We start from the raw sequence: 14,849 nt of genomic DNA, 5'->3' as shown, positions 1-14,849 counted from the left end.
CGGATATGGAGTGACCCTGCAAGCGCTGGTCGACACGGGAGCAGAAACAGGAGTATTGATTGACAAGGAAGTGGCAGCTACCTTGCGTGCCCGACTGGGACTTCCACGGAAGAAGTTGCACAACCCCCTTCCCCTCGCTGACTTCGAAGGGAAACCTGCTGGAGAGGTGACCCATATGACTGTCGGGAATATGGAGGTGGATGGAAGGAGGTTCCTGGGGGTGAAGATGAAGGAAAGTAACCTGGCCAAGGGCAAACAGGTGCTTTTGGGGCTCCTGTGGCTGGGCCAGCAAGGAGTTCTCCTGGACACCGCCCGGAGGAAGCTCGTATGGCCGCCCGAAAGCGGTCCTGACGCGCGAGAATGGAACAGGGCCGTCACGATTCCCTTCGAGTACCTGGTGGCGCCGCCAATCGATGAACGCAAGCAGGCGGATGCGGAGCGCCGAGATCGCGCCATGGATGCGCAGATTGAACGGCAAAAGCGGCAGCGTGCCCGGCGTCTCGCGGAAGCCGCGCGCGCAGGCACCCTCACCATCATGAAGAGGACCGAACTCGGCAAAAAGAACGAGGCCGAGGAGGAGCCGCCACGAAAGATTCCCACCTGGGTGGGAGCCTCCTTTGAGGACGACCGGCGCGAGGGCTATCGCAAAATGGAGCGTGCCCTGAGGGGGGAACCAAGCCCGGCATCCCCCAAGTCACGCTGTTACCCGAAACACGAGAGGGAGAATTGCGATTCTTCCGGGAGTGAGGCGGAGACTGTGGAGATGGATACCCCTATCCATATCCGGGCAATCAGCGCGAGGTCCTTCGAAATGTTGACTCGGAGGAGGAGGTCGCATCCGCACCACGCGGAGGAAACTGGCTTTATCACTATCTCTATAGTGGAAAAGGCCATTGCTGCCAAGAAAGAAGAACTCCTGCCAGGTGACGATGAAGAAACCCGGAAGCGGGTAGCGGAGGTAGTGGAACGGCATCCCTACCTCAAGCCGTACGCCAGCGTGTTCTCCAAGAAGGAATCCAACCAGTTGCCCCCACACCGGCCCTGCGATCATAAGATCGAGCTCCTACCCGGGCCGGAACTTCCGACCAGTCCGCTTTACTCGATGAGCCTGGAACAGCTGGATGCCCTTAAGACCTACTTGAAGGAGGCGCTGGAAAAGGGATTCATTGTGCCAAGCTCGGCACCATTCGCCTCACCTGTCCTCTTTGCAAGGAAAGCCGACGGCAGCTGGCGGTTCTGCGTGGACTACCGGAAGCTCAATGAGAGGACCGTCAAGAATCGCTACCCGTTGCCGTTGATCGACGAGACCCTTCGACAGCTAGGACGGGCCAAATACTTCACCAAGCTGGACATCCGGCAAGCGTTCCACAGGATTCGAATGAGCCCGGAGAGCGAAGAGATGACATCATTCCGGACCCGATATGGCCAATTCAAGTACCGAGTGATGCCATTCGGCCTGTGCAATGGTCCGGCAACATTCCAGGCCTTCATCAACTCCCAGATCTTTGAGTATCTGGACGTCTTCGTCACGGCTTACGTAGACGATCTTATCATCTATTCCAACACCCTTGAGGAGCACGAGGGGCATCTCAAGCTCGTCCTGGAAAAACTGAAGGCTGCGGGTCTTCAGGCGGACATCAAGAAGTGCGAGTTCCACGTCCAGAAGACCAGGTTCCTGGGATACATCGTCGGGACCCACGGAGTGGAAGTTGATCCCGCCAAGATCGAGGCGGTAACAGCCTGGGAAAGGCCGAAGACTGTCCCAGCGGTCCAGTCCTTCCTTGGGTTCTGCAACTTCTACCGACGATTTGTGAAGGACTACGGCCGGGTGGTTCGTCCGCTCCAGCGGCTCACAGAGAAGGACAGGAAGTTTGAGTGGACTCCGGAGTGCGAGGAGGCCTTCGGGGAAATCAAGCGCCGAATGTCGAGCACCCCCGTCCTCACCCACTTCGACCCCGAGCGGGAGACACGCCTGGAGACCGATGCTTCGGGCGGCGTGGTTGCGGGAGTGCTCTCTCAGAAGATTGGAGAAGAGTGGCACCCGGTGGGATTCTTCTCCAAGGCTATGTCAGCAACGGAGGGCAACTACCCGATACACGATAAGGAACTCTTGGCCATTGTGAGATCCTGTGAGGAGTGGTACCCGGAGCTGCTGAGCGCCAGGGATGAGATCCAGATCCTGACGGACCACCACGCACTCCAATACTTTATGACCAAGAGGACTCTCAACGTGAGACAGGCGGCGTGGTCAGAATTCCTGTCTGCCATCAACTTCAAAATCATCTACCGACCCGGGAAGCAAAATGCAGCGGCTGATGCGCTGTCCCGGAAAACGGAAACCTTGACGACCCAGAAAGCTATCCAGGAAGCACAACGCTCTCAGGTCCTCTTACCGAGCTGCAGGCTGGACCCAAGGATTGTCAAGGAGCTTCCCCCGAGCCCGCAGGGACTGACGGTGGCGGCGTTGGGGGAGGGGGAGGACCCAGCAGCTGCTCCGACAGAGCGACTCCACGGGGCCATTTTGATCGACAGGATCTGTACCTTGAACAGGACCGCAGAGTCGCTGGAAAGCTTCCGGGAGGTGGCCCGCGGGACGGATCCCCGAGACTGGCACCTTCGCGAAGATGGTCTTCTTCTCAAAGGAAACCGGTTGGTGGTGCCGATGGAAGAGAACCTTCGCACTCAGCTTTTAGCCGAGTTCCACGAACAGATGCCGACGGCCCACCCCGGGCGCAACAAGATGAGAATCCTGGTGTCGCGACAGTACTTTTGGCCACGAATGATGAGCGATATCGACCGGTACGTTCGGAACTGTATGGTGTGCCGGAGGAGTCACGTTCCGAGAGATCGACCACCGGGTCTTTTAAGGCCGCTCCCGATCCCGCAACGCCCGTGGCAACACATCGCCATGGACTTCCACGCAATGCCGAAGGACCGCGGAGGATACGATCAGGTATTTGTGGTGATCGACCGATTGACTAAGCGGGCCTACTCCATTCCATGCTACCGAACCACGACCGCTGCGGAGATGGCGCGGTTGTTCTACCAGCACGTTTGGCGAACCCACGGAGCCCCGGAATCGATCGTTTCCGACCGAGGACCACAATTTATCTCGGCGTTCTGGGACGAATTCTGCCGTATCCTGGGGATTGAGCTCCGACTTGCTTCGCCAGGACACGCGCAGACCGACGGGCAAACGGAGATCATGAATCAATACCTGGATCAGCGCCTAAGACCGTTTGTCAATCACTTCCAAGACAATTGGGCCGAGTTACTGCCAGCGATGGACTTCGCGCAGGCGGTCCTCCCGCACGAGTCGACGGGGTTGTCCCCAATGGAAATCGAGACCGGATACCCACCGCGCATGTCGTACGACTGGGAAGAGCGCACTCGTCATTTCGTCAATCCTACGGAAGAACTCAACCGGGAGCACGCTCAGGAATGGGCCTCCCGAATCCATGACGCGGTCCGGGTGGCTCAGGAGCACATCAAGGCGGCACAGGAGAAACAGAAGAAGCAGGCGGATCGCCACCGGCGCGAGGAGGATTTCGAGATCGGGGACTTGGTGATGGTGCAGAAGGACCACAACTGGCGTACCAACCGCCCCAGCGACAAGCTGGACTTCCCCATGGCAGGACCCTTCAAAATCCTCGCCAAAGCAGGGAATTCCTATAAACTGGAACTCCCTCCCACCTGGAAGATTCACAACTCTTTCCCGCCTGACCGACTGCGCAAAGCACCGAGCGATCCGCTCCCCGGGCAGGAACTTCAGCCCGAACCGCCGGAGGAGATCGATGGAGAGCCGGAATGGGTTGTGGAGGAGATCCTCGCCTCGAGGATAAGGAGAGGGAAGCTGGAATATATGGTGAAATGGGCTGGTTATGACGAGGACTTGGTTTATTACCCTGCGCGGAACTTCAAGGGCGCGCCGCACCTGATCGAGAAATTCCATCAGGAGAATCCGGAGGCGGCGGGGCCCCCGAAGAGGCTGGGCGTGTGGCTGAGGGCATACTCGGAAGATCAGCCCCTGGAGGATATTCCTGATGATGATTTACCTGTAGATAATTCCCCTGCAGGGCGGAAGACGAGGAAGAGGCGCGCTTGAGCCGCGCGGACGCGGCTCACGCGAGGGGGGGGTGATGTGACGGCATGGCTTCGCCATGGTCACATGATTCGACCCTAACCCTGGACGGAGTGGGGCTGAACCTAAGGCTGCCACGGAGTGGGTCCTCTCGCCGAAACCTAACCGGCGAGCCCCACCCGCGTGCACTTCTTGGGTCGCGAGCCTGGTGCCCATTCTCCCCTCTTTCCTCTTCCTTTCGCAACGCGAAAGTTCTGAGTAATAGAGTGGTTTTCCGCAGGCACGCCCTCGTGAGGCCTTTCTCTGCCGTCACACTTAACATTGCTTAAGAGGGAGACGTTTATCGCATTCCACGATACTTACTACGTTGTTGCTCAACTGGAAAAGGGCCAAAATAATTTTTTTTCTTCAAAGGATTATTTTGCAACTGACTATATGCTGGGGACTATATTATTTGTGTATTGTTTACTATTCATTAATACGTCTTATCTTTCAAAATTAGATGCTAGTAGGAATAGTAATATTCTTTTGAATAGTCAAAATAACAATACTGCAACGAGTCCGGTGGGGCTTGTGTTGCTAACCAGCCCCGTAGAGTGGCCCATTGTTGTCCCGTCGCCATACGATTATGCCATTGGGGTATCATACTCTCCCGATGACACTCCTCACGACCTCCAGGGGGGCTACATTGTAGACGGCTCCAGAGAGGATGCGGAATCCTATCGCACAGAGGACTACACGCCGATGCCCCTGGGACACGCAACGAGAAAACAAGATAACAAACGCAAAGGAAAATGCACTCAGGACAAAAAGCGTAGGAAAGGGTCTCCCTCGGTTTCCCGCACACCTCCATCTGATTGTAACGGTCCGTTGCTGGCGTGTGAATGGCATCGCCCTAGTGATCTGCCATGCTTAGATGACTGTCACGGGAGGCAAGTCGAGGCTCAGGCGGATGCTACCGCGGGCAATGCATCAGGAACAAGCATGGCCTCAGTAGAAGAGGAGGTCAATATTACGATAAAACGTCTCATGGATGCGCGGCTTTACCTCGACGAGTCCGAAGTATCCAGCTATAACGCCGCATTGGACGACGAGGAGTCGAAACTCCGCCTCGCAACACCTAATGAAGACGAAGACCAGGAGGCTGCAAGCAATTAAACCCGAATCGCATTGCCACGGGAGCCGAAACATGGGCTCCATCTCACGTGATGAGGCGACGGTCCGGACCTTCGATCGGACAAGGCAGCCGGAGAGGTGGGGCCGGATCGGCGATGTGGGACCGGGTATGTGGGGTTGTCGGACCGGGGCGAGTTTATTTGAACTTCACATGAAGTTATCATGATAGTGATGAGCGACTATGTAGTTATCACGAATGTCTCCTCGCTTGATACCCTCTTGCTCATTCTGGTAAGTCGGCGTGGCTCTGAAGGTTTGCCTGGTCGCTTTGGCGCCACATGTCCCTGGCTAGCGCAGGTCAGCTGCAGGAGGTCAGGCACCGGGACCACAACAAGACCAAGGAGGTATAAATTCCAGCAATCACCATCATCATCAGCGTTATCCCTTGATCCGACGTCAATCCTCCGTTTCCCCTATGCTCGCTTGAAATTGTGTTCTACTTCTGCGCGATGGATTCCACCGGCTCTTCGGCGGCGAACCCCCCGCCATTTGTGTTTGGCCAGGGCACCCAGGCCAACAGCACCTTCGCCTTTCCCTTTTCGTTGCCCACAAGACCCAAACGCAGAGGACCCCGTGATCTTGCTTCCATGTGTTTGTTCAAGTTGTCAAGCAACTTTCGCCTGGTGGATCGCGAGTCGGTCTACGCCCTACCCGCGAGATATCTGGCGGTGTTGTGGAGGCTTGTGGCAGGGTGAGTTCTCTTAGACTGCTTCATCCTCTTGGATCATGCCCACGCTGAGACATAAATGCTTAGTTGCAAGTTTAATGGATTCGTATCGCCGGGCGTGTCATTCCACGCCTGGGAAAGTGTGGGCGGGGCTTTGATAAACCACCGGGTTCAAGAAGAGCGAGAGAGGTTGCTCCGGGACGCGGCACAAGTTGCGGAACTAGATCGTTACGATGGGGACCAGATTCCTTGTTTGAACATGTACCGCCAGTTCCAAGTTTTTGTAAACAGCAGCAACCGCCTTGACTGCGTTTTCCCGAACGATTCCGTGCTGCAAACAAACTTCGCCATCTTGCGCAGAGCTTCCTTGTCTTGCCTAGTGCACCTGTGTCTGGAGGATGTCGAGCGCTTTGAGCGGGTCGAGCTCCTCGCATTGGCAGACCTTCCCCTCACGGTGCTCGAGATGGTTCAGTATTTGCAGCCCGAATGCGATACTCTCTTGGACGACCAGTTGTGCCGAGACTGGGGTAGGCTTGCGGAGAACGCAGGAGGCTTTGCCAAGTTGCGTCTTCTACGGGTCACATCAAAGTGGCATAAAATCTCGCGTGATGGGCTAGCGTACCTCCGAAGCTTTCCGCAACTCCTTCTTGTCGACATCAACCGGAGGTGGCGCCATCGAGGTGTACCGCCGTTGTCGGGGCCAACGCCAGGATGGGAGCCAGGGATACTGGGTCGGACGCTGTTCGAGACGTATGCATCAACATACTTGGGGCGCCGTGTCTATACCTCTACCAAGGAAGTTGAAGACATGACTAAGATGTTCGAGGAGTATATGTCCACGGTGCCGGTTCTGCCAATTCCGGCCCAAGGAGTGTTGCGCCCCGTCAATGCTTATTTCGGGCTCAAGGCTCCTCCAGATGGGTTTGAACACGATGACGATCGCCTCCGAAAAGCTTCGGTAACTGAAGCCTTTCTGCGCGACCCAGAGGGTGAGGAGTCCGGCCCCTGCCCCTCCTTCGAGGAGGACATTCGATATCCGCCCGTCATTGCACGCCCATGGGAAGTTTGCACCTGGCTTGGGCTGGTTGATTACAACAGTCCGGATCCAGAGGGCTCAAAGATACAGCTACAAGCGATGAATATCCCACTGCCTCGTCGCCGGTACCTGCATCAGCAGCTTGCCGACCCGTGCCCCGACCCGCCTCAGTGGGAGGCCGCGCGGCTCAGCCGAGTTGTCTATCGGAGATACATGGATGACGACATTGCTGACGGCGGCAAAAAAAGGGAACCAAGGACAGCTGACAACATGGAGACAAGACGCCAGATTACAAGCGAGCCATCACTCGCTAATCAGGGGCCCCGGCAAGCCAAACTTACTGAATTCTTCCGTCGCTGCTAAGCTTACAGAGAAAAGAGATGACATGAGATGTGCGTTAGCATGTGGACTGTCATACAGGAACCGCTAGTTAATGCAGGGTGAAGATTGTCAGGTCCAAAGAGACAACAAACTTGGTGGAGACAACGAGAGCATCGATAATTAAATTACAAACTAGAGTAGCCTCGTGTTCAAGTACCGTCCACTTCTCCTGAACTCGATGAGGAAAGAATCTGAGAAAACATAAACAAACTCCATGTTGTTCCCTTGTTGTGTGCGCCTAGAAGCCGTCAGGCTTTCATGCGTCCTGACAAACTGGAAGGCTCGCCCGAAGGCCCAGCACGATTCAGAAGCCGAGTCGTGCTTACGGCAGAGGAGATTGGGCATGCCAAGCATCTCGGACTTGCTCGGCCTTGACAGACTAAGCACCAGCAAACAACGCCCAGCAAAACGCAACACCGACAAGAAATACCTAAGTGTACCTATTTCAAATCAAAGCGTCAAACCGCCATCATTTCATTTTTCTCGTCTCTCTGCTACCTACCTTTACCATAATCCTGAAACGTATCGCCAAATAATGAGCTCCATCAGTGAGCCGGCCGGGAGTGCTGACCCCTCACGGCCTGAATCGTTTGTTCAAAATTGAGGGTCAAGAGAGAACCCCGTGAAAAGCGACAACAACGACGTCAGAAACAGACAATCCAGGAGCACAAAGAAGAGACGAAAAGGTCCGCGTGATCTCGCATCTATGTGTATGCGGAGACTTGTAATGCACATGAAACTGCTCGATCCTGACGCGCTCTGCGTGCTCCCCGATAGCTATCTTTGGCAATTGTGGCAGTGGGACGTGAAGCAAGTCTTCTTTTGGCTCAAAGTCCAGATTTCTTGTTCCGACACGCGCTTGTCATATCATTCAAGGCATGGACTCACAGCATGCTCCGGAATTTGGCAGGCCCGACAAATACTCCTGGGCTAGACTCGGGGAGGCCCTTATCAAGCGTTGCCAGGAGAGGGTGCAAGAAGAGCAAAAGGCACAGCAAGAGCAACGGCCTTTGGCAGGCGCTCGATATGGCGATGATAAGAAACGAACACTCCGTGTGGGAATGTATAGGCGCTCCACCGCCGTTGCCACCTCGATCCGGGATAGGACCTTGGGACTGCCTAGCGACCTGATGTATTCCTGCTTGATACACTTGCGTCTCCAGTATCTGGAGGGTTACTCGCGCCGAAGCCTCAAGTGCCTCGCCTACCTCCCCGTCAGGGTTTTGGAACTCGTTCAATACGCGGAATCAGAAGGAGGACCTCTCCTCAACGACAAGATGTGTTGGAGCTGGAGCCAACGTGCCAAAACCGAAGGAGGGTTCGCCGAACTACAAGTGCTTCGGATTACGTCAAAATGGCACCAGATCTCCAAGACGGGGCTTTTGAGTCTCCGGAGCCTGCCGAAGCTTATGATCGTGGACATTAATACTCCAGGGCCCTCGACTGGCCATGGGGAATCGAACCTGTCTGGGCACAAGCCGGGATGGAGGCGGGCGCCGTTGGAGGTGAGCCTCTTTCAGACCTATGCCCAAGCATACTTAAAGAAGCGTGTCGCAATTGTCTGGGAGGAAGAGAGGGCGCTGGACGCGAGCTATCGTTCCTCGACTACCCTTCTGCCCATCCAAAGCTGTGAATCATTACTACCAGCCAGCGCCTACAATGTTGGGCCTTTCCGGGACCGCAGCCTCAGATTCAGCTTGGATCATGAATCCGAGGAGAAGGCAAATAACAACCAAGACCCCTGGGATAATGCGGACAATACTACGTTTGAGAGTTTAATGTCTGTTCCTGCGCATCCCGGGGAGATCCACGCATGGCTGGGGCTAGTCGATTACTACACACCCAGCCCAGAAGATGCGGAGAAGATACAGTTCCATGCAGCTGGCGTTCCCGTGCCGCGGAAACGGCTCATACATCTTGAACATTATGGGGTTCACTACGATCGGCCAAGGGCTGAGTGGGAAGCTTCATCATTGCCACGAAGTGTGTATCGCCGATTCCCTGACGAAGATGATGGGGACAGTCAAAGATGGAACCCGGCAACACCGGAGGATTCTTCTGGGAGCGAGTCTGTGGTTGAATGGTGTTTCTCGGAGTCTTGATGCTTATCTACCTTAGGTATGGAGATAACATCGAGCAGTGATTTCCAAGACAGGTCACTCGTTATGCTTCAGGGGTGGAGAGAGCAAAGCGGTCTATTGTACATATTGAGCGGTACTTATACTCCATCTCCATGATCGATACCTTCTCAGTAGGATTAATTCGATATCATTCTCTCCACTTTTGCTGTTAATTAATCCTATCAAACCAAACCATGTGAACTGCGCGACATAGGGAGGTTCTTGTATGGTTAATTATTATAAGCTCGAAGCAAAAGAGTCTGCTTCTCTTGCGTTCACCAGGCAAATCCCCAATATCTGGATAATCCGATCTGAGCCGTAACTGACCGCACTGTCCTCCTCCCTCCTTCCTATCACGATCAATCACCAACACCTCAGCCTTCCAGGTTGTTGCCCAACCTCACCAGGGTGCTGGGCGTGCAGCTGAGAATTGCGTTTTGGGGACATCCTTGCCACCAATGATAACATAACATGTATGTATATACTGTGGTACGTACGGTACATACATTCGCTATCCGTAGTCGGCTCCCTGCTCCGGGCGGCGGCTAGTGGAGCTAGGAGCCCGGTATGACAGGAACGATGGGCTGGCCCCAGGCCCACCCGACCATGTCACGATGATAGCTGTGGGGTATGTATGTATGTACATACAATGGTTGTGATTCGGTGCTTAGGTTGATCTCCGCAAACCAGAATCTGGACTTACCGAAAGCGTGCAAACCCCGTGTCCCAACACCAGCCCTATCTAGGCGTTTCAGCCTTGAGCAAAACCAGTGTGAATGTGTGCGAGACGTCAAGCGGAGAAGCTGGGACTAGTTTTGGAGGAGGGGTTCACCCTTTTTGAATGCATATTATTGTGGGTTGTTCTCCCAGCACCTTAAGTATTTGTTTCGTCGGTGCGTTCCCGAGATCCGACTCTCTAATACTGCTTCATTTTCTCTTGCACCAAACTCCGTCAGCTGGAAGAATGTCAACCAACACGACAACGATGGATTTTATATCTGCTTGGCGCCCTGAGCCGACCTTTCGAGGAACGTTCAGCATTCTTTCCTCTTGTATCACCACGCTTATTCTATGTGTTTGGACACCTGTTCACATCAATATTCCCGAGCTTCAACAAAAGCATGAACGAAGATGGTCGGATCCGAGGCGCTGGATCTCAATCAACTCGTTGCGCAAGGCCGGTTGGATGTTGTGTGCTATCCTCGCCCCAGAGCTAGTATGTGATCGTCTCTGTTTCAAAACTTGCTCGGCTTAATGACGTGTTATCCAGCAATCATTATTAGTTGTTCGTAGCTAACAGAGCTGTTGCGTATGCTAGGTGGCATTGAACGCGTGGTATCAATGGAGAACGGCGAGAAGGATAGCGAAAAATATGAACGCCATCTTCCGCATCCAACATCCCACACAATCATCAGCTGAAGCGGATATCGAAGGACAAGCACGTCCACCTTCAAAGCTACCTCGACCGCCCGATTGGACCATAGTTCACGGGTTTTATGCTGGAATGGGGGGCTTTACTTTCGAGACAAGAGATCTCCGAGAGAGCGAGCAGTTCCTTCCAGGATCGGTCGGCAGGGTCGCCCTAACAGAGAGGGCTTTATATGCCCTAGCAATTGTCACCCCTCAGCTCCTGCCTCAAGTTTCTCGACAAGAGATCGAAGATAAAAGCAAGGCTAATGGTCTCGCAAAAATAGTCACCAGTCTTCAAGCACTATGGTTCACTGTCCAATGCATTCAGCGAATTGCCCAGGGCCTTTCCATTAGTACCCTGGAGCTAAACACCGGGGCTCATGCGATATTCGCCTTGGTTTCCTTCCTCCTCTGGTTCAAAAAGCCAGTTGATATCGATCAGCCGACAGTTATTCGGGAGCCGCCTGCCGACGGTTTCTGTTCTCTGCTTCATCTGGCTACACAAGATCCTTCTCAGTGTCGTGTTATGCTGGAGAAGGCATCAGATTATCTCAAGTCCAATAATGTCGCTGGGTAAGTCGGCTTCTGACCGAAACATACAGAGCAGGGACTGATAACGTTTAAAAGTGCAAAGGCCTTAGTTGCGGAAATATTTCCCTATTGGGCGTTTCCACAAAACTCTCATTGTTGGGAACTGGCCGCTGAGTTTCTCTTAGATACCCAGCAACATGCCACCCTGTGGAATGAACTGGATGATGTCTACTGACCATATGTGTCATTCGGAGAACATTGGACATTCATTCCATTCCACGAAATGAGGGTGTATCCTCGCATTCGAAATCGACAGACTGGCTGGGTCAAGCCAGTAACAAACTTCGAAACACGTAAAGTTGAGCCTCGATCGCTGGCTCGTCTTTACGCAGCACTATTCGCTGCGAATATCATATGTTCCGGCATTCATCTCCTGCATTGGAACATCTCACTCTCTTCCCTCCCTGCGTTATGGCTCTGGAGGGCATCCTGTATCATGGTGGCAAGCTATGCGCCGGTAGAGTTTGTTACATTCTTGCTGGTGGAGTGGATCCTTGATGAAGACAGGTCTGAGGATCTTACACCATACACGATTGCACCATTTCTCTTCTTTCTCAGCATCTTCTTCCTTATGCATCTTCTTCGGTATGCCCTGTTGTGTTTTTACGTTGTAGCGAGATTCGTTCTTATTGTTGAAGCTCTTATTTCCCTTCCATACTCTCCAGATCCTGTTTTCCAACAGCCTTCATGGTTAGCTTATTTTCCCCACATCAACTAGGAAGATTTTTTTTTTGTCATACTGTTTCCTTCACAGTTCGATAGTTCATTTCCATCTCATAGTTCCGGTACTTGAGTTGCCTTTTTTTGTTTCCATATTTCCTACTCTCTTTGTCTCGGATAATAAGGCTGCAAGCATATAATGATAATACATCAAATACCCCAATGACCCAACAATGGCTTGAGTGGCCCATCAACTGGGAAACATTTGAGTATCAACATTGAACTGAATTCACTCCCCCACCTCACATGCAATACCCATACCATACCAAGCCGGTGTCGCTTGGCTTTTTTAGATCACTGCAACGCCAGGAGTAACGCCAGGAGGATAGGTCAACAAGGTCAGAACATGCCATGGTCCCGCGCAACGAAACTACATTATGCCACCATACCTTCTGTTGGTGGGATGATTCCAAAAACCTTAAGGATATGTAATATGTGAAAGAAGAGCTTCAGATTTCTTCTATCAGTTTGCTAGGAGTAAGTAACCGAGTTGCAGAGCGGGCAGTCGGCGCTTGTGGTCCTCACCGGGGCACAAGCAGGGATGTCCCGGTCGCTGTGGTTTGTTTGGTGGGGTAACCCCACTCCGGCCGCCCACCTGTCAGGCCGTGCCGAAACGTCACTCCTAAAACTGACGGGCATCCAAGACCCCTTCGCTCGGGTTGAAACTCCCGTCTTCACTGCATCCCTCACCAGCCGGATACGACGCTGTTCCGCCAAATCGTCAACCTCATCCCGCTTTACGGACTTGCATCTTCTGCTCGCTGTGGTCTGAACCCGCCTGCCATGGAGCCTCCGCCTACACTTGCTGTGGCAGAAGAGCCTCAGAACGAGGCGTCCAGATTCCGAACCTTCGTCTCCATCCTCAGAAAGTTTATCGGAGTGTCCGACCTCGCCTCCGTCCGCTTTTCCCTGCCGGCCTCGCTTCTGGAGCCAAGACCCAATTTAGAGTATTCCGTGTACATCGATGCGCCAAATGCCTTCGTCGCCATCGGTACCGCAGACGATCCAGTGGATCGAATGCTCGAGGTCTTGCGATTCTGGTTTACAAAGGACCTAAAGTACGCCAAAGGGAAGCCCTGCAAGCCATATAACTCGTGTCTGGGAGAGTTCTTTAGGGTAGGCGGTCTCTCTCAACGATCGAACGGGACAAAGCGCTGATATGCCGGTAGTGTAACTGGGAAACGGATGATGACGCCCCCAAGATCGACACGCGAGCCCTGCGGGGGTTAATCACTAATGGCACCTCATCCAACGCCGAAACCGCCAGCAGCCTGACGGCCCCTGGTCTGCCGTCCGATGCCCGTTCCGCGTCGAGCGTGTCGATATCCCAGTCCTCCTCCAACTCCTCTAAACCGGTGCGCATCTCGTACCTCACCGAGCAGACCTCCCATCACCCGCCCGTCAGTGCATTTTACATCGACTGCCCTGAGAAGGGCGTCCATGCCAAGGGTTTCGACCAGATCACAGCCAAGTTCACTGGCACGTCTATCAGAGTGTCTCCCGGAGAGCACAACTTGGGCATCTTCATCACGGTCGAGAGGCGGAACCATGAAACATATCAGCTGACGCACCCGGCAGCTCACCTGGGTGGCTTCCTCCGGGGAGCGCTGAACGTGACTGTCGGCGATATGTGCTATGTTACTTGCCCCGAGACCAAGCTGAAGGCGATCCTGCATTATTATGACGAGGGCTGGACTCGCACAGTCAACAAAGTCGAAGGCATCATTTTCCGCTACGATCCTGAGAATGACGACAAGCAGCGGATTGCGGACGTCCCCGAGTCCGACATCCTTATCCGTTTGGGAGGACCGTGGAAAGAGAAGATTGTCTTTACCATTGGACCGAAGCCTTTGGTTAGTAGATTGCCGACCGTCCCAAGTGCTGCTCCTCTAGTACTAACGGTTTCCAGAACTCCCATCCTCCCGAGGAACAAATCACCATCATCGACATCGCGCCGCTGGAGGTCGCCCCTAAAGTTCTCCCTCCAGCTGACAAGCAGCTCCCGAACGAATCGCTGAAGCTGTGGGACAACGTGACCCAGGCGATCCTGGCCAAGGAGTATTCGAAAGCCACGGCGTTCAAGCACGAGCTTGAGGAGGCTCAGCGGGAGAAGGCGCGCGAACGTGAGCGCAAGGGCGAGACGTGGAAGCCCGTCTTTTTTGAGCAGGCGACAGACAAGGCGGGCAAGCCGTCCCTGACGGAGAAGGGAAGGGAGGTGTTGAGGAGGGCGCAGAAGGGGGATTGGAGTATGGAGGGGATTTTGTAGAGGTGGGGTCCTAGATTGTTGGACGGATAGAGGAGGACTATGGCGCATCATCAGGAATATCGGGTTTATCCCTGCGGTCTTTGCTTGCGAGGTTGGGAAGCGGACAAAGGCTTTGCCGGGCATGGCTTGGGTGCATGGTAGGTATAGGACGGGTAGTCTGGGCACAGAGTATATAGAGGAGGAGGCTTGGGTATGGTCATCGGATGCTTAATAGAACACTGTCATCGCATGAGAACATCGGCAATGACATCAGCAATGAAGTGCGAGATGTTCATCTTTTTTCTTCCTGCCTCCATTTTCTTTTGAAAAATAAAATAAAATAAAAATCGGGTTTTGTATTCAAGCCTCAGCAAAGCCTCACCGGGTGCCCAGGCAGCCAGATGTCTCCACTTCACAGCCGC

At 53.8% G+C, this 14,849-nt stretch overlaps 3 protein-coding genes across 3 annotated transcripts; all 3 read left to right on the top strand.

Moving 5' to 3' along the window:
• Nucleotides 1-175: 175 nt before the first annotated feature.
• VTJ04DRAFT_7187 (uncharacterized protein) lies at nucleotides 176-4,105 on the top strand (the record flags this gene model as incomplete). The annotated part of the gene is made up of 1 exon (XM_069365486.1): nucleotides 176-4,105. One exon carries the CDS (start codon nucleotides 176-178, stop codon nucleotides 4,103-4,105), a length of 3,930 nt encoding a protein of 1,309 aa, XP_069216516.1.
• A 1,165-nt stretch (nucleotides 4,106-5,270) lies between these two features.
• Nucleotides 5,271-7,323, top strand: VTJ04DRAFT_7186 (uncharacterized protein; the record flags this gene model as incomplete). Its single annotated transcript, XM_069365485.1, has 4 exons — nucleotides 5,271-5,364; nucleotides 5,427-5,488; nucleotides 5,761-5,948; nucleotides 6,012-7,323. The coding sequence occupies 4 exons, from the start codon at nucleotides 5,271-5,273 to the stop codon at nucleotides 7,321-7,323; spliced, it is 1,656 nt and encodes a 551-aa protein (XP_069216515.1).
• Nucleotides 7,324-12,965: 5,642 nt separating this feature from the next.
• VTJ04DRAFT_7185 (uncharacterized protein) lies at nucleotides 12,966-14,448 on the top strand (the record flags this gene model as incomplete). Its single annotated transcript, XM_069365484.1, has 3 exons — nucleotides 12,966-13,298; nucleotides 13,352-14,035; nucleotides 14,092-14,448. The coding sequence occupies 3 exons, from the start codon at nucleotides 12,966-12,968 to the stop codon at nucleotides 14,446-14,448; spliced, it is 1,374 nt and encodes a 457-aa protein (XP_069216514.1).
• Nucleotides 14,449-14,849: the final 401 nt, after the last annotated feature.

Source organism: Mycothermus thermophilus, assembly GCF_041956435.1.
Source record: "Mycothermus thermophilus strain CBS 625.91 unplaced genomic scaffold VTJ04scaffold_5, whole genome shotgun sequence".
NCBI classification, from domain to species: domain Eukaryota; kingdom Fungi; phylum Ascomycota; class Sordariomycetes; order Sordariales; family Chaetomiaceae; genus Mycothermus; species Mycothermus thermophilus.
This window is presented reverse-complemented; position numbering and strand designations above follow the sequence as displayed.